Source organism: Protopterus annectens, chromosome 14.part0 (genome assembly GCF_019279795.1).
Source record: "Protopterus annectens isolate FY-2018-M chromosome 14.part0, PAN1.0, whole genome shotgun sequence".
In the NCBI taxonomy this organism is placed as follows: Eukaryota; Metazoa; Chordata; order Ceratodontiformes; family Protopteridae; genus Protopterus; species Protopterus annectens.
This window is the reverse complement of record NC_056748.1, coordinates 1,135,835,101-1,135,862,198: the sequence shown is the minus strand read 5'-3', so window position 1 is coordinate 1,135,862,198 and position 27,098 is coordinate 1,135,835,101. Positions and strand designations below refer to the sequence as shown.

Sequence of the window (27,098 nt, the reverse complement as noted above, 5' to 3'; positions counted from 1 at the left end):
CATCCTCTGGTTAACAGCCTTGTACCCTTAGCCCCATCAGAAACTTCATAAACCTGGGACCTATATCCATCTACCTGACAGCAGTGCTCTTCAAAGATACAGTCTGCAGAACCCCATTTGGATAGGCAGGAGTTCATTCCTTCTTTTTTGATCTCTATCTGTGTTATCTTCTAAACGCTCTATCCATCTTGACTACTACACAATCCCTGATCACAGCCACAGACCATAATCCAACCCAAATATCTCCCGATATTCCATATACCAACACATTATCAAAAGGTGCTAGTTATATAGGGACTTTCCCTCAGGGAATGCAGTCTTCTAGTAACTGGAAGGTTCCTCAAATGTGAACCATGCAGGAGCTATGGAAAGTATCGGTGACTGCAGCAAATAAGTTTTATTGCTCAGCCACTGTACAATAAAAAGAAACTACTCCATTTTCACAGAAAATGTGGCTGCGTTGAGGATCAAGTGCTCTGTGTACTTTACTCAGTCACCAACAGCCTGGACTTGTTCCAGAATCTGGCTAACTGATGCTGCATGTGAGAAACCAACTTCTCCACCAAAAGGTCAGGAAAGGCAGGGAAAGGCTTGCTCATCACTTGGGGGACACATTCCTTGAAGATCCTCGTGGTCAATCTTTGGTGGATGCCACAAACAGAAACACTGTCCTTAATGGGGAAGGGTGGAGGAGGATATTGGCTGAAGTAAGTGGATTACTCCAGCACTTCCCCATTGCATGCCTCCCCACCAGATGCGTCAGCACAAGGGGAAACATTAAGACGTATAAGGCCGCCTGGCAGCAATACGATGCTGCACTAAGACGCTTCCGTCCCTTCACTGGCCCAAGCATGAGCTGCAGTAAGTTCGGGGGTGCTACGAGAAGCACAACTCTTAGCCAATGGTCAGCTGCACGGGAGCAGGAAAAAAGCTAGTCCTGTTTGGCAGTTAGTAAATCCTGCAATGCTTTATAATTAAAAAAATGACTTCCTTAACCTAGTAGTGAAATGCAAATTATCAGAAAGACACTTGCCAATCTGCAGTCCAGAACTACTTTATCTGTTTTTTTTTTAAGAAAAGGACCCATACTAAGTTTTCAAAATTACACCAGTTAAAGTCCTCTTCATGTAACGTCTGCTTATTACAAATAAGCTTTTCTCATTGGGGGCAAAGCCCACTGCAACATCCATCAGTGCCGGAGTAGCTGCACAGGAGGGAAAAGGGAAAAAAATACCTTTTCCATAATGGTCTCTTTTGCCGAACTGGACTTTTAATCAGAATAGTCAAATTTCCCTACTCAAAGAAAATGACCGGAATAAACTGACCCATTCTGGCAAGAAATTACATTTCTCTTACAGCAAATAAGTAAAATCAAAATAAAACATGGGCAACTGAGGAGATTCTTTTAGCAATGTGTATGCAAACTGAAGATGATACAAATCTGATTAAAGAAGTACCTTTTAAGGTAGAAAGATGATACAAATCTGATTAAAGAAGTACCTTTTAAGGTAGAAAGAATGCAATAAATTATGAACTGCTGATGGAGATGAGCCTACAAAGACCATCTCCACAAGTTATTCACTGTACACTTTCCTTCCTCCATAATTTTGTGTTAAAGAAAATGGATGAATACATAATCTGGGTCACATTTCATCAGGAATCCATTAAGCTCTACTTTGCTATAGTTCTCATTGCTAAAATTTGACTTTGTAGCCACGGAAATAAGTGATGCCAGACCATTGCACAATGAAATCAAGATGAAATAACTTGGGGAAGGAAGCCATCAAGAGTTACAACTTCTTCATTTTTGCAAAACATTATATTATGTGTAGAAAAGAAATGTACTAAGAGGAAAAGGAAGTTACGTACTTACCATAACGTTTCATCTGTGTTGTCCATTTTCATTCTTCCTCAACCTGTGGGCCTCTGATCTGACCTTCGGATTTGACTAGGTCACTTTCCAAGTGTGAGATTCAAACTCGAGCTCCTCCCATCCTACCCATAATGGCTCATTCTCCCAGACTACCTCAAATAGAGGTTGCTGTAGACCTAGTGAGACATATATATATATATATATATATATATATATACACATACATCTAATCTATCTATATCTAAATCTAGATATATCTATACCTAATCTATGTATATATATATATATATATATATATATATATATATATATATATATATATATATATATATATATATATATATAAATGGAGAGAGAGATTGTGATTGTGTGTGTGTGTGTGTGTGTGTGTGTGTGTGTATATATATATATATATATATATATATATATATATATATATATATATATGTATGGGTCTACTATACATGATCGACATTTCAGATTGTCGAAGACCATATGCCTGAGACCATATGATGACCAGGTAATAAACCACAACAACTTACCTTCACACTGCTAGCAGGGGGGCTCCATCCCCCACACCCCGTAACTTAAATATAACAACGCCTACATCGCACTACAGTGCAGAAGATGGAAATCTTTCAATTCTGCATTGTACGGAGATGCCGGTTCCGCAAGGTCGACATTTTGAATGTCGATCATATTGTCTTGGCCAAATGGTCTTGGACATTCTGAAATGTCGACCATGTATAGGGGACCAATATGTTGTTTGTCTTTTCGGCTTTTCCCGGTTAGGGGTCACCACAGCGGAACTCTGGTCCACTAATGATTGGCAGTAGATTTTTTATGGTGCCGAGTTGCCAGTCCAATGCCCAACCTTCAGCAAAGGCACGCCCATTCACGCATGTCTTTCGGAGGCCACTCGACCACGGGGAGGACATGCAGACTCCACACAGAAGGCACTCCAGCCGTGAATCTTACAGGAGAACCTCTTGCTGTGAGGCAACAACATATATATAAAATATGCACACACACACAAATACACATTACATAGGATCATAGGAAGTTGCTAGGCTATTAGCCCTGAAGGCCTTACAGGCCTCGTCAGGAATTTAGCCCATGTTCCAACAAGTCAACGCCCAATACCACTGTCCAGCAGGGATAGAGGTGGAATCCCAGGGGTGTATTTAATGTTCCCCATCCAGTTATCCAGGTTGCACTTAAAAAGGGTTAATGAGGAACTGTGCTTGACGTGGAGAGGGAGTCTATTCCACAGAAGGGGGAGCCTCTGGCACACAACTCTGTCCCGCCAAAAAGTTCTACTGATGTCACAGACCAGGTTGAAGTTCCGTCTGTGGGTTACTGGAATGGAGCTTGATATGCAGATATGCAGCAGTTCCATCAAGGCAGGGTATGAGATTGCTTTGTATGCCAGACAGAGGTCAACTCTGAGGAGTCTGTACGAGACTGAATAGATGGACAAGGCTTTTATCCTATCTGTTAAGGATAGGTATTTGAGGACCTGGATTCTCCTGGTGTGGAACCTCTATGATCTTTCCAGGTGCTGCATGTGCTTTGTGAGGTACATGCTGAAAGGGGAACTGTCCTCAATAATGGGTCCTATAAAGAAAAAATAAGGGATGTTATGACCTTCTTGTCCCTGGATGAGATACACTTACAAATGAGGTGGGCCATGTAGAAAGCTTTCCGTACAAAGGAGGCAATATGGTGGTCAAAAGTCAGTTTGCTATCAACCTGGGTGCCCGAGTCCCTCACAACTGATTGCATGCTTAGGACCTTGTTATTAATGTGATAATTTGTTCGGATGTCAATCTCCCCAAAGGGGATGAAGGTGCATTTTTTGGCATTGTTTCTGGCACCAGTCATTTGTTTGGGTAAGACTCTCTTGGAGGAAGTCCATATCACTAGAGGAATTGATGACAACACCCAGCTTGCAGTCATCTGCAAACTTGGTCAGCCATAGCTCACTGGTTTTCGTCTGCTCCTCAGAAAAGTATATCCCAAACAACAAAAGCACAAAGACTGATATCTTGTAAAGTAAAGTTAGTTGAAGCATGAACTCTCTTGCCAAACCTGTCCACAGCCCTGGATTCTCTGTTTGGGGGATGGACAGTGGACCTTTTCTGAGCCAGCTCCTTCTTAGCGGCTGCCACAATCACCATGGCATCTACTAGAATCTATCTTGTGCAATGTGTCCTACCTGTGGATGCACTAAGAATTTTGTCGGCCCACTTCGGGATGGACTCCACAGTGTCTGGTTCCTTCCATGCCCTGGTAGATACAATGTCAATAAGAGCATTTGCAGGGTGGGACACCCAGGATGTAGGTGGGCAGGACACAAAAGCCTCCAAAAGCACCGTTTCCTCTGCGGTGGAGTTTTGGATAGACCAACCACCTCTTTGGTAGAGTATCTCTAAGATGTCCGCAAAGGAGACATCATTAGGTGGAGATTTTGAGGACCCCTCCCCTACCTCGAAATCAGTATCAGTAGTGAGTGATGCCTGGGGGAATTCCTGGTGCCTCCATTTACACCATCTCTTCTGAGGAACCTCCTCGGTGGGATGCTCCAAGGACGTGTCAGAAAAAATCTGTGGTTCCACTCTTGGAAAGGGTTGGAGGCTTATTAGGAATGGCTGTCTCTGTGGTAGATGAAAGGCTTCAGACACAGATTCCATGGGGGTGGGAAGTGGTTCTGAAGGAGTAAGAACTGAGGCTCTCCTATGATGGAAGAGAACCCTTCTCCACCACTTCAAAGGAAGAAGGCCTCCAAGCATCTCAGAGACGTCCCTCCAGAGTCAAAGCTATCAGAAAGTACAGTTGTGTACACTTACCATAAATGTAGATGTTAGAGTGTATTCATTGTTGCAGTCCTAAGAAATGGGTTATCCAGCTCCCAGTAGCCCTCGATCGGCCAGAATACCAAAGGTAATTAAAAATTACGTCAGCTGCCGTGGGTTGTAAAGGATGTCAGGGTGTCCGATACAAAAGGAGGCAGCCAACGTCACTTCCTCAGTCTTTCTTGACACAACAATCAGAAGCCCCCAGAAATAAGGCTGAAGCCAAAAGCAACATTGGCAAATAATATCCAAATTAGCCTGTACTTCAGGAAAAACGAATAAGAGAGGACCAAAAAGGGGAAAGGAGGGAGGGAAACCAGGACTGCAACAGTGAATACACTCGAACATCTACATTTATGGTAAGTGTACACAACTGTACTATGTTCATCGTGTTTCACTGTTGCAGTCCTAACAAATGGGTTGATTACCAAAGCCCAGAGAGAAGAGAGGAGGAACCAACAGAATAAAGGGTTGGAGATGATGCCCTGCAACACATCAGTGGCAAACCCTGCTTTAGCTCTGAAAAACAGAGGCAAACTGTAATACGTAGTGAAACTGTAAACAGAAGACGATGTGACAGCCTCCAAAATATCTTTAGCAGGGACACTCCTTAAAAAGGCTGCAGAAGTGGAAGCTGCTCTAGTTGAGTGGGTCCTAACCCCCTGAGGAAGAATCTTGCCACGAAAGGAATAACAAAAGGTGATTCCATGTGCAATCCACTTGGAGATGGTTTGCTTAGAAATAACCTTGCCCGGAGCTCCAGGGGCAAAACTGACCAACAACTGTGCTGATTTCCGAAGGTCTTTAGTCCTGTCCAGGTAAAACCTGAGCTGTCTCTGCACATCAAGAGAATGTAGGATCCTTTTACCTCTATTTCGAGGATTAGGAAAGAAGGTAGGAAGGTGTACGGACTGATTAAGAGTCAGGCTAGAAACCACCATAGGCATAAAGGAGGGATTAGTTCTCAGAGAGACCCTATCTGCATGGAAAATAAGAAAAGGCTCCACGGCCATCAAAGCTTGCAGCTCCGAAACCCTTGTTGCTGAAGTTATAGCCAAGAGGAAGGCGGTCTTCCAAGAGAGAAACTTAAAATCTGCAGAGGCAGCTGGTTCAAAAGGAGGAAGAGTGAGTTTCTCTAGAACAAAATTAAGATCCCAGGCTGGAGTAGGTGCCCTTCTGGGAGGTTTTAAGTTGCAAGCACCACTGAGAAACATTTTCATCAGGGGATGAGAGACAATTGATTGTTCAAAAGAACAATGAGCAGAAATGGCTGAGGCATGGATCTTGACACAGGAAAAAGAAAGACCACCCTGAAGCAAATCAGCCAGGTAATTCCAGGATCAGAGGAAGGGTAGGCTGAGAAGATTCCCCTGTAGCCTGCATCCAAAGAGAGAATATTTCCCATTTGCCAGCATAAGACTTCCTAGTGCTAGGCTTCCTGGCCTCCCTCAGCACGTCAACCACTTGCTGGGAAAAGGAAGAAGAAAGGGATGGAGTTATACAATGAACCAAGCTGCCAAGTGGAGATACTGAAGGAAGAAGAAAAGGATGGAGTCATACAATGAGCCACGCTGCCAAATGGAGAAACTGAACTGGTCACCACTCCCACAAGAGGGGAAAAACATATTGGACCTGATCATCACCAACATGGGGACTCTATGTTCCATAACAGAGGTATACCCCTCATTGGTAAGATCTGACCATAAATTAATCTCACTGGACATCCATACTCCATCCCCACCCCCAGCCACGGAAACCATGGTGAAGAACTTCTCAAAAGCAAACTTCACACTTCTCAAAACCGAGGTGGAATCCTTCAAAGCCCCCGGGCCAGTGGAAAATACAGCCCAAACCACAGAATCCTTTACAAACGCATTCTATGGACACCTACAGGAATGCATGGATCGTGCTATCCCAAATAAAACCAATACTCACTCCTCCAAAGGCAGGAGACCTGTCTGGTGGACCCCAGCCACAAATAAGCTATACAACAGAAGAAGGAAGCTACTGCATGATAGAGCAAAATCCCAAAAAGGGAAGGCATCTCTGATCAGTACTAGCAAGAAACTGCGATCCCTCATAAAATCATCTAAGGCCAGCTTCGAAAGAAAAATTGCACAAGACGTTAAAGATAATCACAAGGCCTTCTTTAGTTATGTCAGGAACCTGGTTGGCAACTCCCAGATATGCTCTGAGTTAGTGCAAAATGACAAAAAATACACTGAACCCACAGACATTGCCAACATCCTGGCAGACAGGTTCAGTGCAAACTTCTCCCCCCCTTCCCCCCAAAAGAGCAAATGTCTATCCCAACAGAGTGTAGCCTCCCTGACATCACAGATGCACTGGTGAGAGCTGCCCTCTCCAAAGCAAAAAACACAGCAGCAATGGGACCAGACGGTGTCCCGGGCTGCGTCTTACACGAGCTCCAAGAAGAACTGAACCCTCACATAAAGTCACTGTTCAATCTCAGCTTTACTACAGGATATATACCCAAGGAATGGCATACAGCAACAGTGGTCCCACTCCACAAAGGTGGTGCCACAACGGACCCTGGAAACTATTGCCCTATAAGCCTGACTAGCCTGGTCTGCAATGCTATGGAGCGTATCATCATGGAACTCATAAACAAAGACATTGGCAACCTCCAAACACTGGATCCTACCTAATTCGGCTTTGTTAAGGGCAGATCTTGCCTCCTGAATCTGGTCGACTTTTTTGAAACAGTAACCAAGGCCATAGATGAAGGGAAGGTAGTCTACACACCCTACCTGGACCTCACAAAAGCCTTCGACACAATACCCCACTCTGGCATTATAAATAAGCTCACCAGCTTAAATATCAACCCCTATGTCACAAAATGGGTTGCAAACTGGCTCAGAGATAGAACCCACATGGTCAGAATTGCAGGTGCCATGTCAGACTCTAAACCAGTTACAAGTGGCGTCCCACAAGGCTCAGTCCTGGGACCTCTCTTGTTCGGTATATATTTCTCTGAGGTACAGGCTAACACGGGATGACTATGGCTGACCAAGTTCGCAGATGACTGCAAACTGGGTGCCATAATAGACTCACCGACTGACACAAGCATCCTCCAAAATGGTCTCACAGAGACGGATAACTGGTGCCAGAGCCATGGCCTAAAGCTAAATGCCAAAAAGTGCATAGTCATCCCCTTTGGGAAAAACAAAGTGCCCACAAATTACCACATAGGTGGTAATCCATTAAGTACGGAAGACGTAATTAGGGATTTGGGGACCCATGTAGATAGCAATCTCTCCTTTGACAATCACGTTGCCAAAGTGGTTAGAAAGACCTTCTATACAGCCCACCTTAGCACGAAAGGGTTCACATCTAGATCAAGAGAGGTCATTGTGCCCCTCTACTCATCAGGCCCATAATTGAATACAATGCCCCATTTGGGATGTACCTTACCAGACACCTGCAGCAACTGGAAAGACCCCAAAAGTACCTCACCAAGAGGATCAAGGGACTCAAACAGATGCCCTACGCAGTTAGGCTAAAGAAACTCCAGCTCTACTCAGTTGCTTACTGCCTACTCAGAGGCGATCTGTGCCTGACGTATAAAAGTCATGTCCAAACCAGAATTAATGGACATGCTCCACCTCAGGAAATCCAAATCCCTTAGAGCTACACGCTCCAGGGACTTAAACCTCAGCACAGAAATAAATAGGACATGCAGGAGGGACAGGTTCATATCTCAGAGGCTCCCCTCACTCTGGAACAAATCCCAATCCATGTTAGGCAGAGCCCCTCAATGACCCTCTTCAAGAGAAATCTTGACGAGTGGATGGGAGATCGTAGGTTTATCCCTGGGATCTCTTCTGTGTCCCTACTAGACAGAGGCACAGTAAACTAACCTTAAAAGGGCCATCTTCTGTGACCAACTATACAGAGGCACAGTCAACTAATCTAAAAGGGTGACGAAAGCCAAACACACTCTGGCTAGGCTTATAAATGCCCTAGGGTAGATAGCCTAGTATCAACCTATGAAGGAATAAGAAAAGGATGGAGTCATACAATGAGCTAAGCTGTCAAATGGAGAGACTGAAGATGGAAGAAAAGGATGGAGTCATACAATGAGCCAAAGCTGCCAAATGGAGAGACTGAAGTTGAGGATGTAGACTGTTTTCCCCCTCCAGAACCAAAAGATCTGGCTTCAGAGGAAGATGCCAAGGAGGGAATAGGGAGAGACTGCAAAGCAGTGGATACCAATGCTATCTGGGCCAGTCCGGAGCTATGAGAATAGTCCTTGGTCGTTCGTCCCTGATCTTCAAGAATACTCTGGGACGAAGAGGAAGAGGAGGGAAGGCATAAACTGACAGTAATGTCGAAGGGAAGGGCAGAGCATCCAGTCTCCAGGCTCTGCTGTGATGCTGTCTGGTGCAAAAAAAAAGAGGTAGAAGATGGTTTTCCGGGGAGGAGAAAAGATCCACCTGAGGCATGCCCCAACACTGAATAATGCTGTTAAAGGCTGCTCTGTTCAGCTGCCACTCATGAGGATCCAGGGTTCACCTGCTCAACTGGTCTGCCAAAAGACTGAGCTCTACTGGAAGAAACTGAGCTAGGAGATGCAGGTCCAGGGATGCTGCCATGGACCAAAGATTCATGCTTTGTCTGCACAGGGGGTAAGAGTGAGTCCCTCCCTGCTTGCTGATGCACCACATGACTGTGGTGTTGTCTGTTCTGACAAGCAGGGTCCCTGGAGAGAGAAGATGCTTGAAAGCTAATAAGGCCTGCCGAACTGCAATCAACTCTTTTAGATTTATGTGCAGGTGCATCTGCGGGCCGTTCCAACATCCCTGTATGCATCTGCCATCCAGGTGTGCTTCCCAGGTGTAGTCCGATGCGTCCGTGGTCAGAACTTGAGTGGCAGGAGGTGGTCGAAAAGGCATGCCTTTGTTTTGTAGACAGGCTGTTGCCCTCCATAAAAACTCCGTCTGCAGAGATGGAAGCAGATGAATCATCATATCCAGGTCGTGTGCGTGTTGATACCAAATGTTCTTGTGGTACCACTGCAATTTCCTCATATGCAGTCTTGCATATGGAATCATGAGAATACAAGATGCCATGAATCCCAGAGCTTGCAGGTATTTCCTTGCAGGGAGCTGGGACAGGCTTGCCAAGTCCTTGAAGTAAGCTGAAAGAATGGTCTGCTTCTCCTGGGTGAGATATATCATCTGGGCAGCTGTGTTCAGAATTGCTCCCAGGAATGTTATCTCCTTGGATGGTACCATTTTTTTTTTCTCGTTGAAAGTGTAACCCAGGAAAGAGAGAAGAGTCTTTATGCATTCCAGATCCTTTAACAGCTGTTCCTAAAAACTTGCTTGAATCGGACAGTTGTCCAAGTATGGATAAATCTGAATTTATTTCTGCCTGCAAAAAGCAATGTCTGGAGCCAGGCACTTTGTGAAGCGTTGTGAAGACTCTGAGAGCAGTAGATAAGCCAAAGGGCAGCACAGAGAATTGATAATGTTGCTTGCCCACTCTGAAACGAAGATACTGCCTGCAACTTTCCCTGAAAGGGATGTGCAGATAAGCCTCTTTGAGATCCAAGGTTACCAGCCTGGAATCCTTTTCTAGCATTGGTAGCAACTGATGCAGAGTGAGCATTTTGAACTATGGAATTACTAGTTCAGAATGGAAAGATCTAGGATAGGACGCCAGGTGCCTTCTTTTTTTGGTACTAGGAAAAGCCTGGAACAAAAGCCCTGGCCTACCTGCTGAGCAGGAACTGATTCTATTGCTCCCAGATGAGATATAGACAAACTTGTTTTTTCTACTTCTGCCCTATGGTTTGGAGGAGCGTCCAGGAATCCCTTGGGAATGGGAAAGGTGCGGAAAGAAAACTTGCGCCCTAGGGACACCGTTCTGAGCACCCATTTGTCATCCGTGATAGTGGCCAAGACATCTGCAAAAAGGGCCAACCTTCCCTGTGAAGAACTCTCCAGGCAAGCAAGAACAGGCAAAAGTTGGAAAAAGTAATTCACAGTGTTTTGACTCAGATGCAGGCTTGGAACTTCCCATCTAGATGAAGGCTTGGAACTTTCCATCTTAGAAGTGGAAGCCTGCCAATGCCTAGACCTTTGTGAGGTAGCCACCTGCCCTCTAGAAGATTTGTAATCTCTAGTCCTGGAACGGTTCTGTCTGCTGGTATCAGGAAAGGTCCAACTCTTGGTAGGGTAATTCCTGCTAAAGCGAGGGGGTTTAACTTGCAGAAAATCCTTAACAGTTTGCATGGACCTGGCCTTATCCTCCATCTTCTTAAGTACCTCTTCTGCTTTGCTGCCAAAAAGACTGTCTTTATGCAAAGGTACATCCAAAAGATTAGACTTGACAGGTTTTGGAAGAGGCTGTTCTCTGAACCAAGCGTGCCTTCTATTAACAGATCCAGTAGCCATAGCCCTGCTGGAACCTTCAAGGATGTCAAAACCACAATGTAAAGAATGCTTATTGACAAGCCTGGCTGAATTCAGTAAATCCTGCATGTTTTTACTCTCTGCCAAAAGAGGTACACTTGCTGTCCTAGACTTAATAGCCTCCAATGTGTGCTGCTGGTACTTCAGCATATGAAAAAGACAATTGGTAGCCTTAATAGCTAGGGTGGCAGAGGTATAAACTTTTTTGCCCCACCTATCTAGGTTCCTAGATTCCCTGTCAGAGGGAACAGGATTCCTTGTAACAGTGGCCTTAACTCCTTTAGGGCCTTGAGAAATAACCTCTTGATCTGCCAACGGGTTCCTGAAAAGAAACAGATGATAATCAGGGACTCTGTAGTACCTGGCAGGTTTCCTGGGAGCAGAAGGAACAGAATTTGGAGTGAAGGAATTTCCCAGAAAAACATCAACAACTTCAACACGAGGGGGAATAGCAAGAGGCTTGTGCTGAGGTAAATCCAGAAACTCCCTAATCCGTTTCTTGGATTGGGGATAATCCTGACTTTCCCATTTAAAATGTTCTCTGAGGATATTTAAAGTATCACCAAAAGAGAAATCCTCTGGAGGAGAGGCAGAAGGGATGGACTCCTCTGCATCTGAATCCTCAAAAGGAGGAGAAGCCTGAAAAAATTCCTCTTCATCAGCAGAAATGCTGGAAGAATCAGAACCCGAACAGGACAAAACCTCAGGAGAAACATCCCTACTCCTTTTAGGGGGAGGAGGCTGAGAACCCCTAATAAGAGTCAACAGATCATTAGCCATTTTAACCATTTGGGACTGAGTGGAACGAGAAGAAGCTGGAGCCGGCCTTTTCACAGGCTTACGAATGGAAGATTTACCTGCAAACCTGAAGGACTCGGGAGGCCTGGCAACCGCCGAAGTTGCAGCAGAGGTTGAAGGAAGAAGTTTGCTGTCAGAATGCAAAACGGAGGCCTCGGACACCGGAGTCAGCTTAGCGGTTCCGGCTCCAGCAGAAGAGGTGGCCAGCGACAGGTCAGAAGGCTAAATGGAGGCCGAAGGCCTAAGGGACTCAGGAACTGACTCAATCAAGGCCTGCGGTTGTAGATCTGTGGACTGCAGTGACTGCAAAGGTGTCTCACTGGCTACCGCCTGACTGACGACCAACTTAACATCATCCGAGGACTTAGCTTTCAGAGGCCTGTCTCGGTCCTTATCCTTATGTTTCTTAGGAATATCCGAAGCCTGAAGACTGGTGGACGCCATAGCAACGAACTTAGGACAAACTCCAAAATGCCTAGCCAAAAGCTTAGCCCAACGACGGATAGTACGTGGATTAAAGGAGGCACAGAGATCACAACTGGGAACGTTGTGGTCAAGGCCTAAACAAATAATGCAATAAGAATGAAAATCTCTATGGGGAATCTGCTTTCCACAGGTAAGGCAATTATTAACTTTTTCTGACATTCGTTAAGGCAAGAAAAGAGGATCCCAACAGGGTACTTAGCTGTGGTGGACTTCAACTTTGTAGTCAGAAACCATCAAAGGTAAACTGCCGATCGGCATTCATGCACGAAAAGCTTCTGCTTTGGGCTCCAAGACAAGGAAGACTGAGGAAGTGACAATGGCTGCCTCCTTTTGTATCAGATGCCCGGACGTCCTTTACAACCGATGACAGCCAACGTAATTTTTACTTACCTTTCGTATTCTGGCCGATCAAGTGCTACCGGGAGCCGGATAACCCATTTGTTAGGACTGCAACAGTGAAACACGATGATCAGACACCACTCAAGAACCCAGAATCCTCCACTCTGAAGAAAGAGTCAGTGCTGAGCTGTCGAACACCGAGGCTCTGAGGGGAAGTGACAGCGCTGAAAACGTCGGAGTCAAGGTCACCCCCCTGGACTTGATGTTGAGGTTGTGGCTCAGAGACACACACGACACTGAGACGGTAGGTGCTGCATGCATCAGGGAGGCAGTTGGAGACGAAGCGATGACAACCATCAGCTCTGTCTCGGTTCTTGGGACCAATATAACCGAAGGTTCCAAAGCTGAAGGTTGGATCCAAGACGGAGCTACATGGTGGAATGGGGAAAGTCTGCCCACAGATCTGGTGGGGGGCGGAGCTGGCAAAACCCCTATCTGAATCGGTGCTTGGAGAAATTGCCTCATCAGCTTATCGTGTCATTCTCAGATAATCTATAGGACCTGGTGGAAGAGGACACTGAGGGTGGTCTGGATGTTCTCCTAGGGAAGATCTCCCAAAGGGGGGGATCTTTGCACCAACATACTCGGCTCTGAGCTGGCTAGTGGAGCACGAGATGGAGGACAATGCAGAGCCGAAAAAGTAATTTCCGAGGACCATGGATCGAGGATTTTGCAGCCTTCCTAGTATGCTTGGAGGCAGAAGACGACCTGTCTGGGGAGCGTTTTCTGGCCTCCCACGTCTCCTTATGCTTCCTGGTGGGGGGTTTAAACCCCTGAAGTGGAGAGAGTAGCAGAAGAGGAAGACGAAGGAAGCAAACCCTTAAGGATGAGTTTGTTCCTCCAATCTGCAAGAGTACGCAGATGGAAGCTCTCACACACTGTACAAAAACTGTTTAAGTGAGCAGGATCTAGACAGTACACACACTCCCTGTGGGCATCAGACAAAGGGATCTTATGCCCACAGGAAGTGCATTTTTTAAACCCTAAAGGCTTTGTCTGATTTAGAATCAGACTTAGAATCAGCTATAACGAACAAGATTTTTTTGTGTGTGTGTAAGGAAAGGAAGAGGGACAGAGAAAGAGTGAGAAGGAAAGTTATGTCAGACAGAAACTCTTAAACTGTAAATAACACAAACTCGCTAAAGTCTCACAAACAGGAGAAGATCAGGGTAGGAAGATAAGAAGATGCAAAAAACTCACCAAACTGACTCAGATTTTGTTGGCTTAAAGTATCCAAAAAACAGCACAGGAGCACTGGAACAATGACACCTCGATGCTTACTTGAGCAGCAAATGAGATTTGATGTACTCTGGGGGAATGAGGCATTATGGGTAGGATGAGAGGAGCACGAGCTTCATATCCCAAGCTTGGAAAGAGGCTGAATCGGATCTGAGACCCACACAGGTTGAGGAATGAATGAAAATGACATCAGATTTAATTTTAAAATGTCCCTTGAACAAGTTAACCAACACAAAGCATGGAAAATTGCAAGCAGAAATAATCTGGCATAGATTTTACAATACATACAGTGTAGAATCTGTAATGTGGTACAAATAAACATATGTATTAATTATACGTGTCAATCATTCAATTATGCAGAACAGTGCGTAAAGCTACTGAGACAAGTTGAACATATCAACAAGCTGTTAACATGTATTCTTACATCCACTGATTCCAAGGACTCTATAATCTGAAATGAATGACTATCTTTGTGGTTTGTGATGTGAAGAATGTAACAGAATATGATAGTAATGCTCAAATATTATTTACAGGTATACTAACCTTTAGAATGGAGAAATGCAGGAGAGCATTGCAGAAAATCTCCAATTTTTTGCAGTGTTGCATCCTTTTTGCAACTGGACTTTAAACTGGATTGTGATAGGCGTTTTCTAGCAGACATATTTCTTTGGATTCCTAATACAGATTTCTGCTAGTTAAAAACAAAAGAAAAATGGTTACAGGCTCTGATAAATAAACTAAGATGTGAAAATCATGTTGGTGACCTCAATAAATATCAAGATATGCGTATATACTAACCAAAATAGTTTAGCAGACTCGGACTGCTAACTAGAGCCAAGTAAAGGCTGCTACAAAAAGCTCTCCGCATGCAGAATATTAATGTTAAATAGCCACAACGATGATCTCCTGGAAGCTTTTCTTCATTTCACATAACAGGGAGAGACTCCTTGGTGAAATCTATCGACACTCGTCCTAAATTCAGAAGAGCAAAGTGCTTTCTGGCCCAACAACAACATGGCAATGTAACTTGGCAATTCCCCATCAGTTTTATAAGTTTACATTAAATATAAGAATTCTGCATTCAGCCTAAACGTTTAGCAGGTCTGTTATGGCAGGTATTAACAATGAGCACTGTCTTGTCTGATCTTTTATTTATTTTACAGTGTGGATCCATTGAGTTTAAGATGCATAAAAAGGTTTTGTTTAAAAAATATCACCACCACAGTGAGGGTAGGTCCACAGTGGTTGCCAGCTGACCTTACACAGGGTGTAGTCTGAAGAAGCGATAGTGTTATCACGAAAGCGCTTACTTTATCACTTCCTTTTATGTTCAATAAATAGGATTTTTGCCTAGCCGTGTTGGTTCGGTACTTGTTTTTCACTTCATGTTAACACAGTTTTCTTGTACCGCACTTTTCACCTGTTCCTGTGGATTTTTACTTTTTGTGGACACTACAAAACAAGATTTCTTGAATGGATTTATGTGGTTTGAATCAACACAGCCTTCAAGATGACAATATTCTAAGGGGGTTCAGTACACCCAGGCAGAAGGAAGCAGCAACTACATATAAAATTTAACTCTGTGAACAAATTAGACAGATACAGTTTCCTACCTCAGCCAAAACTGTGACACCTAATTTACCATTCTTGCAAATATAGTGGTTTTAAATTTGTTCTGTGGTAAATATAGACTGCAGTTTCTCAATAATGCACAAACAACTGGTCCTCTGCAATGACTGTTAAACAGTCCTTTGCTTCAGTTCAGAAGAACAGTCCTTTCTCCAAGTTGCAGTGACCACTAAGTCAGACATAATAAATGGCAAGAATATGTATGGGGGTGGATATGCCTGGTTGTAGGCAATTGTTAGGTTTTTGTATTTGCATCTGGTAACAGAGCACAAGGAACAGTATTTTTGTAGACTTTAACATAATATATACTTTATTTGGAATAGAACAAAGATAGAAAATGCTAAATAAAAAGACATTCTGGGGAATTCAACAAACTCTGTATAAGCTTCGTGTGAAGCCTACAATGGGTTTGTGTGTTTGTGCAGTAAGCAGCACTGCTAATTACATATTCATGCCACACACTCCGTTTAAACATAAAAAAGAAGCTCAGTTTCATGGCTAGCAACAGTGCTGCTGGCCAGGAAATTGTGTACAGTAATAGGGTCATAGGTAGATACTAGGCAATTAGCCCAAGGCCCTAAGTAAGCCTAGCCAACAAGGTTCCCTGGCTTACACCACAAAAGAAAGTTATTTTCTTGTGCCCCTGTCGAGAAGAGCCACAGAAGTGATCCCCAGGGTGAATTTCCTATTTCCCAGCCACTCAAGATTTTTCTTGAAGAGTGCTAATGTGGAGCTTTGTTTGATATAGTTAGCTTGTTCCAGAGTATGGGAAGTTTCTGGGACAGGAATCTATCCTTCCAGCATGTCCTGTTTATTGTGGTGACAAGGTTTAGGTGCCTAGAGCATGCAGCTCGGAGGGATTGGGATTTCTTTAGGTGTAGCATGTCCAACAGCTCTGGGTAGACATAGCTTTATATGTTAGGCAGAGATCACCTGAGAGTAGGCGATATGCTAAGGAGTAAAGCTGGTGTTTTTTGAGACGGTCAATGTAGGGCATCTGTTTGAGGCCAGTAATCCTCTTTGTGAGGTACTTCTGTGGCCTTTCCAACTGCTGAAGATGTCTTGTGAGGTACACTCCAAAAGGGGCGTTGTACTCTATAATGGGTCTAATGAGTGACAAGTAGAGGGGAACAACTGACCTCCCTGGGCCTCTACTGAAAATGGACGTATATCCAGTTAGACTAGCCCGGACAACAAATGTAAAATAATAATAAATAAAATAAATTTTTTCCTGGATGAGAACCCTTTTGTGATGAGGTATGCCACATAGAAGGGTTTCCTGATACTGTCGTGATGTGATTATCAAAGGAGAGACTACTGTCCCAAGGTCTCTTATCACACATTCAGCGTTAAGTAGACTGCCACCTATGTGGTAGTTCATGGGTACAGAGTTTTTACCAAAGGGGATGACAATGCACTTTTTGGCAGTGAGCTTGAGGCCATGGCTCTGACACCAGGCATGTGTCTGAGTGAGGCCCTTCTGTAGGATGTCCACATCATTAGGAGTTTTGATTATGGCTCCTAGTTTGCAGTCATCTGTGAACTTCATTAGCCAAAGGCCTTCTGTGTTAGCCTGTACTTCAGAGAAGTAGATACCAAACAGGAGAGGTCACAGGACTGAACCCTGTGGTACACCACTTTGTCACTGGTTCGAAGTCAGATTTGGAGTCTGCAAATTTTACAGTGTGGGTTCAGCAGACATGTAGACCTGTTTACCTACAAGCAAACTAGATCTGAACTGCGCAGTATGCCATAATGATTACCAGGGTTAAAAATATAGGAATGTATATGGTCCAAACAAATAACAGGACAGTACACAGTGCAAAGTATTGTGAAATCCCATCTCAGACATTCTGTACAACAGTTCTGTAAATGATCTGTAATGGTACATGGACTGCCATTTAAAATACACAGTCAGGGGAAGTGTGGTGTTCAATAGGGACACACAGATGAATTGTCTGAATGAACACAGAGAAAGTGGACAGGTGAAACACCTTAATGTACAGCAGCGGAGGACATGTAAATGATGATAATTATAGCAAGAATACTAATCACATATCGACATGATACAGTACAGACTGCACAGTGAAAATGTATATTATGTGACTGCACACAAGGTGACAACAATGGAGAAGAGGTCTTTGTGACGAGCATTCGAACATGTACAATGGAGCATTCGAACATGTACAATGGAGCATTCGAACATGTACAATGGAGCATTCTAACATGTACAATGGAGCATTCTAACATGTACAACGGAGCATTCGAACATGTACAACGGAGCATTCGAACATGTACAATGGAGAGGACATCCATCAGGGATGTTATATACAACATGGGTTAGCTACATATTGTGAAGCTGTGCAAACACAGTTGTCTGAATATGACTAATATCAGCAGAGGTCTCCACCAAGTGGGACACAGAGTTAAAGGTACACGGACAACAGTAAACAAAAGCACGCAAAGTCATGGACAATATCAGAATAATACCACCAGTAATCCCATGTCCCTGACAAAGAATAGTTGTGCAAAATCTTACCATAACCATAGATGTCCTCAGGCTGTCTTGTACGTCTGGCCAATATACAAAAGTCTGCTGTTACTCCCCTTGCTTTGGATCCAACCTTGCTTTGTGTGTGACTGTGATATGTTACAACCACATAAATCCTTTTTTATAACTGAATATCTTGAATGTGTTTTGTTTCTCTAGTGGGTAATATTGAAATAAAAAAAAAAGTTATGCACTCACAATAACGTTCCATCTGTGTTGTTGATCTTCATTCATTCTTGACCTGTGGGACTCTGTTCTGATCCTTGGAACAAGCTTGGCCATTATACAGCTTGTGCCATCCAAAAAAAACTCTCGAGCTACGACTCTACCTACAGCGCCCCTCTCTCCATTACCTCAGAACCAGTTTGCAGCCAATGAGTATGACAGAAGAAAGTACAGTTGTGTACCTACCATAAATGTAGATGTCCGAGTGTATTCACTGTTGCAGTCATTACTCTTGGGTTATCCTGCTGGCAGGCTACCTGCAGTTGGCCTGAATTCCAAAGTCCTGGTCCGGCGTCGGTTGCTGTCACCTCTTCCCTGATGTCAGTGCACCAGGGGTATAAAAGATGCAGCCGATGCCATTTTCTTCAGTTTTTCTTGCCCCAGATGTCAGGTGCCCCCAAAAGGGTAGGCTAAATATATTATCCCAATAAACATGCATGCAGTAAAGAAACATTTCCTTCATCTACAAGCAAATGCACCACATAGGTTGTATAGAATAGAAAAGTACAGATAAACCCCAGCAAAAGAAAGGGGGACGGTGGGAGGGTAACCTGGACTGCAACAGTGAATACACTCGAACATCTACATTTATGGTAGGTACACAACTGTACTATGTTCATAGTGTTTCACTGTTGCAGTCATTACTCTTGGGTTGAATCCCAAAGATGAGGATGGGTGGCTGCGCTAAATAGGATTAGGAGAGGCTATGAGGCCCTGCAGAACTGCAGTGGCAAAGCCTGCTCTGTATTTAGAGTAAAGAGGTAAGTGGTAGTGCTTTGTAAAAGTGTGCACTGAACTCCAAGTTGCAGCCTCTAAGATGTCTTTGGTTGGTACTCCTCTGAGGAAGGCTGCTGAAGTGGCTGCTGCTCTGGTAGAATGAGGCCTAATGCCCTTGGGCACTGATTTGCCATGCTGAGAATAGCAGAAACGGATGCGATGGCCTATCCATTTAGAAATAGTCTGTTTTGAGATAGACTTTCCTTGTGATCCTGCAGCATATGACACTAAAAGTTGCTCAGTCTTTCTGAAAGTTTTAGTTCTGTCCAAGTAGGAGAGTAGCTGCCTGTGTATGTCCAAAGAATGCAGAATTTTCTCACCCTTGTTCTGTGGGTTTGGATAAAAGGTAAGCAAGTGAATGATTTGGTTTCGGGCCACACTGGACACCACCTTAGGCATAAATGTTGGGTTTGTCCTCAGAGAAACCCTGTCTGGATGAAAAATGATAAAAGGTTCCACAGCCATGAGTGCTTGTAACTCTGAGACTCGTCTTGCAGAGGTTATTGCTAGGAGCAGAGCTGTTTTCCACGATAAGAATTTCATATCCGCTGTTGAGGCTGGCTCAAAAGGAGGCAGTGTGAGTTTTTCCAAGACATAATTGAGGTCCCATGCCGGAATTGGTGCTCTCCTTGGAGGCCTGATGTTTCTGGCCCCTCTGAGGTACTGCCTTATTAAAGGATGTGAAAAGATAGGTGGTTCCATATAGTAATGGGCTGAAATGGCAGAGGCATGAATCTTAATTGATGAAAAGGAAAGGCCTTCGTCCAGCATGTCTGTTAGGTATTGTAAAATCTGAGGGATATTTGGTACATACGTGTCAATGCCTTGTTCCTGTTTCCAAGCACAGAATATCTTCCATTTTTCTGCATAAGATTTTCTGGTACTGGGCCTCCTGGCCTCCAAGATAACATCCAAAACAGCTTTTGAAAGAGGAGTGTTCTGAATGGCTACATTATCCGCCATGCTGCCAGATTTAAGGTCCTGAGTTGGCTGTGCAGGATCTGATTGTTTTTTTTGGGTCAGCAAGTGAGAAGTTTGAGGCAATATCCATGCTGGACCTTGAGACAATCTCTTTAGGATTGGGTACCAGTGCTGGGGTGGCCAGTCTGGTGCAATCAGTATCATTTTTGGCTTCTCTTGTCTGACCTTTAGGAGTACCCTGGGAAGGAGAGGCAGTGGAGGAAAAGCATATACTGTTAGATTTTTCCAGCTGAAGTATAGGGCATCCACTCTCCAAGCTTGTTTGTGATAAATCCTTGTGCAAAATCTCTGTAATTGGCAGTTGTGAGGGGAGGCAAATAGATCTATGTCTGGGTATCCCCATTTCCTTGTTATCATGCTGAAGACTTGTGGATCCAGTTTCCACTCGTGGGGATCCATGAGGTTTCTGCTTAGTTCGTCTGCCAGAGTATTTGTTTTTCCTGGCAGGAATTGTGCTTGCAGGTGAACTTGATAAGTCAATGCTGTGTCCCATAAGGTCATTGCTTGTCTGCAGAGGGGGTAGGAATGTCTACCTCCCTGCTTGTTTATGTATCACATGACCGTAGTATTGTCTGTCTTTATCAGTAGCTGTCCTGGTTGAAGTAGATCCTTGAAAGCTGTCAGGGCATTCTGAACAGCTAGCATCTCTTTTTGATTGATGTGAAGATGCATCTGGCTTGCAGGCCATGTGCCCTGAATACATTTTCCTGCCATATGGGCCCCCCCAGGCGTAATCTGATGCATCCGTTGCCAGTATCTGTCTGGCTGTGGGTAAAGTGAATGGCAGACCCTTGTTGTGGTGACAGGCCTGTGCCCACCATCGAAACTCCTGTTGCAGGCAGGGAATGACGGTAATTACTGTCTCCAGGCTGTGGCAATGCTGAGTCCAAACACTTGTTAGATACCACTGTAGTTTCCTCATATGCAGTCTGGCATATGGAATTAGTAGAATGCAGGATGCCATGAAACCCAAGGCCTGCAGGATTTTCCTTGCAGATAACTGGGTTTTTGCTGCCAACTTTTTGAAGTAAGAAGTCAGTTGCTTTTGTTTGTCTGGCGTGAGATAAGCCATCTGGGCAGTTGCATTTAAGCTTGCACCCAGGAATATTATCTCGAGAGGGTACTAGTTTTAATTTCTTTTCGTTTACTGTGTACCCCAGGCAAATTAGTAATCTTTTTACAAACGCCAGATGCTTTAGAAGAATGTCTTTGTTCTCTGCTTGAATAAGGCAGTCGTCCAAGTAGGGATATATCTGAATTCCTCTTTGTCTGCAAAATGCAATTACTGGCGCCAGGCATTTTGTGAAGACCCTGGGCGCAGCAGATAAGCCAAAGGGCAGTGCAGAGAATTGGTAGAGCATTGAGCCAGCTATGAATCTGAGGTATCTTCTGCAAGATTGTCTGATTGGGACATGGAGGTATGCCTCTTTTAGGTCCAAAGTTACGAGCCAAGCCTTCTTGCCCAGCATGGGTAGTAGCTGCTGTAGAGTCAACATCTTGAATTTTGGAACCTCCAGAAACGTGTTTAGTATAGACAGGTCCAGTATTGGTCGCCAGGCTTTTTCCTTTCTGGGCACTAAGAAAAGTGTGGAGTAAAATCCTTGCCTCTGCTCTTGTTGTGGTACTTGCTGAATGGCCCTCATGTCCATGAGGGCTGTAATTTGTTTTTGTGCCTCTGCCCAATGGTTGTGTGGCAGGTCTGGCATACCTTTTGCCCTTGGTAGGGTGTGGAAATGGAACCAGTAGCCTTGGGACACTATGTTCAAGACCCACTTGTCTTGGGTAATCTTTTGCCAATTTAATGAAAAAGTGCTAGTTTTCCTCCTAAGGGGGCTGCCAAAAGAAAAAGGCTTGGATCTGGCAGAGGAAAGTCATTGGGACTGTTTCCTGTAAGGTTGTGATTTGTCTTCTCCGCTTTTGGGGCTGAGATCTGCCTCTGGGACGTCTGTATCTGCCTCTTTGTGATCTGTCTGACACTGGAAATGACCAATTTTTAGAAGGCCAGTTCCTGCTAAATCTGAGTGGCTGTACCTGTAAGAAATCCTTAACTGTATGCATGGATTTCGCTTTATCCTCCATTTTCCTTAACACCTCTTCTGCTTTAGCACCAAACAAAGTATCATGCTGTAATGGGGCATCTAATAAGTTTGCTTTAACATGATCAGGCAGATTCTGTTCCTTTAACCAAGCATGCCTTCTAATAACAAAACCTGTAACAGTGGCCCTGCAAGAGGCCTCCAGTGAATCATAACCACAGTGCAAAGTATGCTTTCCCACTTGTTCAGTTGCATACAATAAATCCTGCATTTCCTTGTTCTCTGAACATTCTGAATTTGTCAACATTTTCTGTTTAAGCAGTGACATTAAGTATTGCTGATATTTAAGCATATGAAACTGACAAATTAAAGCCCTTACAGCCAAGGCAGCAGAAGTGTAAACTTTTATCCCCCATCTGTCCAGTGCCCTAGAACCCCTATCAGAGGGGTCAGGGTTTTTTGCAGTGGAAGCTTTGACCCCATTGGGATCCTGCGATATAGTTTCTGGGTCAGCAGCGGGGTTTTTATATAGGAATTTATGAGAATCCGGGACCCTGTAGTATCTCTTTCTGGCTTAGCAGGTGCACGGGGTAAAGAGTCAGGGGATAGGCCGGACTCTGAAAATACATCATCTACAATGTCTAGAACAGGTGGAATAGCAAGGGGTCTGTGCTGAGGAAGTAGCAGAAAGTCTCTGAGCCTTTTTTTAGATTCAGAATAATCTTGGCTCTCGCAGTGGAAATGCTCCCTCATGGTATGCAGGGTTTCCCCAAAAGAATAATCCTCAGGAGGAGAGGCTGAAGGAATGGATTCTTCAGCATCAGAGACCTCATAGGGAGGAATAGCATAATCCTGTTCAGAAGAGGAATCAGAGGAAATAGAAACCTGATCAGAAGAATCATATTCTGTCTCTTGCCTAGGCCTCTTATCAGGAGGGGGATGGGAACCCCTGATCAATGTAATTAGGTCTTCGGCCATTTTAAGCATCTGTTTTTTAGGCATGGAAGTCTGAGTAGGAGAATGCTGTACTTGTTTCTTTGTCTTTAGAGCTGCTTTAGTCTTTGAAGCTGAAGATGGTTTAACATAACTGTGTAGGTCTGTAGACACCCTCAGAAGCCGATGCCTGCTCAGCGGCTCCGGACCCATCTGAGGGAATGATTTCCGAGTGTCCAATACTTTGAGTGTCCAGAGGCCCAGTCGGCTCCACGTGGGAGTCGGAAGTGGCCTGTGGCTCTGAGGTAGCGGGCGCCAGGGGCTGCAAAAGCACCTCACTGAGAACCGGCGACTGGCCTAACGGAGGCCTCGTCGTCAGTTTTGGACCTCGGATGCCTATCCTTTTCCTTGTGTTTTTTGTAAACTCCGGTCGTCGGCTGTTCCGACAGCATTATATAATTAAATCTTCGGCCAAAGTAATGAAATGCAAAATAGAACCGCCGCTTAATAGTGCGTTGGTTAAATCTAGCACAAAACCGACAGCTAGCAACGTTATGGTCAAGGCCTAGGCAAGGAATACAGTAAGAGTGAAAATCCTTATGAGGTATTTGCTTCCCACAAAAAATAACAATTGTTAACTTTTTCTGACATCGGTCTGGAGCAAGAAAAAAGTTTCCCCAACGCGGTACTTAGCTTTAATGAAAATTTCAGTTCTGAAATTTGGATTTGAAAATCTCAGGAGTCGGCCGACCGGCACTTGCGAACTGCTTTTGCTTTGGGCACTGCGCGGCAAGAAAGACGGAAGAAAATGGCGTCGGCTGCATCTTTTATACCTCTGGCGCACCGACGTCAGGGAAGAGGCGATAGCAACTGACGCCAGACCAGGACTTTGGAATTCAGGGTGACTGCGGGTAGCCTGCCAGCAGGATAACCCAAGAGTAATGACTGCAACACTATGATCATATAAACAAAGGTGGAAGCCATTTCCAAGGTTAAACCTACAGGTTCCCAGAACAAGTGTTCAATCCTCCAGGAACTCTATAGAAGGGGGAAAGAGGGTGGGATGTCAAGAATGAATGAAGATTAACACCACAGATGGAATTTTATGTTAAGTACATAACTTCTTTATGTGATGTTGTCAATCTTCATTCATTCTTGACCAGTGAAACAGAGTCCCCAGCTACTTTAGGTCCTGGGTGGACTAACGGAAGGATATCCCTGATAACCACAGAGCCAAAGGATGCTCTTCCCCTGCAGACCATATCCAATTTGTAATGAGTGATAAAGGTATGTGGAGTAGTCCATGTCGCGGCTGCACATATTTCATCCATGGAAGCCTTGGAGTGGAAAACAGCTGACGTGGCTATTGATCTAGTGCAGGGGTGTACAACCTTTTGGATTGCCGGGGCCACATTGAGTGAAGAGAAATTGTCTTGGGGCCGCATATAAAATATATCATATAATTAACTCTTTTGCTGCTGTGGGTGACCAAAGTCGACCTCTTGGCTGTACTGTAGGTGCATTCGAACAATGAATACATGTAATAAATGCCTAATATTTGCCTTAAAATTGTAATTCTAATTCTCTAATCTAACAGATAACGCTAACATCTTAGTGTGTATATATATATATATATATATATATATTTTTTTTTTATATTTACACAAATAAACAGATATTCACTACAGCACTAGCATTTCTCACTGGGAAAACCATTCCAGCGGTCCAACTACGTAAAATGTCAACATTAGCAGTCCTACAATACTATAATCCACAAAAATAAGCCAACACATTTGCAATAAAGTAAAGAATTCACATTACTGACTTCATAAAACAATTCTGAATAAGCTAGAAGAGGGTCTCACCCAAACAAATGACTGGTGCCAGAAATATGGCCTCAAGCTAAATGCCAAAAAATGCATCATCCCCTTTCGGTAGAGTGATGTCCCCACAAATTATCACATTAATAACAATGTTGCAAGCACGCAATCAGTCGTGAGGTGCTTGGGCACCAAGGTTGACAGAAATCTGACTTTTGACCACCATGCTGTCTCTGTTGTAAGGAAAGCTTTTTACATGGCCCACCTCATAATAAGGGTATCTCATCCAGTGACAAGGAGGGCATAACATCCCTGTATTCTTCCTTTATAAGAGCCATTACAGTGCATGCGCCTCAGCAAAACACCCTGCCAAAAGGAAGACTACAACCATTTCGGACAAAAAAGGTCAAAGGACTACGTTCACTTAGTTATCCAAACAGACTAAAAAGCTTCTTGCTTTCCTCTGTCTCTCACTGGCCCCTATAAATTTAATCACTGGCTTGCTTTTCAGGCTAAGAAAGATCATGCCTTAAGAGAATTCCTCCACCTCAGAAATACTGGTTATACTCAAAACGCTCATTACAAAGACCACAGCCTTCAGTGCAACATAAACAAGCCACTCTGTATGGTCAGGTTCTTGATACAAAAACTTCAACTTCTATAAAAAGCTCCTCTCATTATCAAACAATGTAGTTCAGCAACACAACAACTGGATGGATAGCCATAAATGTACTCCTTCAGTAAGCAGCATAGCCTTCATAACACCAGATGGAAAATCCACATACTACACTTGCCTAGCTGGATGGCTAAGATCTAATGCTGGTTACTCAGGTCTACTTGCCCAAGAAGAGGGGCCTATTTACCTAAGAATTCCATTTGCAAAAATATATTCAGTATACATATTTAATCACACACACACACTCACACTCTCACAAAAGGACCTCCTACTTGTAAAATAGGCAACCTCAGTAATCACATGACACACACTCAGTGAATGAAAATGTCTGGAAGACAAAATATCTGAAAAAAATAAAATCATACTAGAGATGGACTCGTCCATGCAATTTCCCACCACCAAAAGGACCATCAATAAATTAACAAACTGCTCAGCAAAATGTAAATCAATTAGAAATCCATAAACTCTCTAAGATCGTACTACATACTGGAGTAAACATATAACTCCCCTCCATTCTAAACTCATTTAACATTTAGACATTTTAATTTGTGCAGAAGTTATTCACAGACTGACAGTTTACTGTACTGTCAACATTAGCACTCTTATGCTTACGTCCGAACCAATGAAGCATACCTGTCAATTCCAAAAGAATTCAAGTAGCTTAATAAGGTTATTTGCAAGGTTACATGGCAGTTTATGTTGGAAATAAGCAGAGATATTAAAAAGGCTCTGTTTCACGTAATTATGCTGAAAAGTCTTCCAAGGTAAATACAGCCTTCTGATTTAGTATGAAAAGTACAGTTGTGTACACTTATCATAAATGTAGATGTTAGAGTGTACTCACTGTTGCAGTCCTAACCATTGGGTTATCCGGCTCCCGGTAGCACTCAATCGGCCAGAATACCAAAGGTAAGTAAAAATGACATCGGCTGCCATCAGTTGTAAAGGACATCGGGGTGTCCGATACAAAAGGAGGCAGCCAACATCACTTCCTCAGTCTTTCTTGCCATAACAGTCAGAAGCCCCGAGAAATAAGGCTTAAACCAAAAGCAATTTTGGCAAACAACATCCAATTCAGCCTGTAACCTCAGGATAAGAGAATAGGAAAGGACCAAAAAAGGGGGAAGGAGGGAGGGAAACCAGGACTGCAACAGTGAATACACTCGAACATCTACATTTATGGTAAGTGTACACAACTGTACTATGTTCATCGTGTTTCACTGTTGCAATCCTAACCAAAGGGTTGATTACCAAAGCCCAGAGAAAAGGGAGGAGGAACCAACAGAATCAAGGGTTGGAGATAATGCCCTGCAACACAGCAGTGGCAAACCCTGCCCTGACTCTGGAAAACAGAGGCAAATTATAATGTTTTGTGAAAGT

General features: G+C 43.9%; 1 protein-coding gene across 5 annotated transcripts in view; it reads right to left on the bottom strand.

Annotated features, from left to right (window-relative positions):
• Positions 1–27,098, bottom strand: part of KIF20B (kinesin family member 20B) — a 1,912,547-nt gene that overhangs the window by 102,288 nt on the left and 1,783,161 nt on the right. For 4 of the 5 annotated variants that reach the window (XM_044056921.1, XM_044056926.1, XM_044056923.1 and 1 more), the window contains exon 31: positions 14,634–14,781. In XM_044056921.1, the coding sequence (XP_043912856.1) occupies positions 14,634–14,781 (148 nt within the window). The remainder of the gene's footprint in view (positions 1–14,633; positions 14,782–27,098) is intronic. The other variant, XM_044056924.1, reaches the window with a different exon arrangement.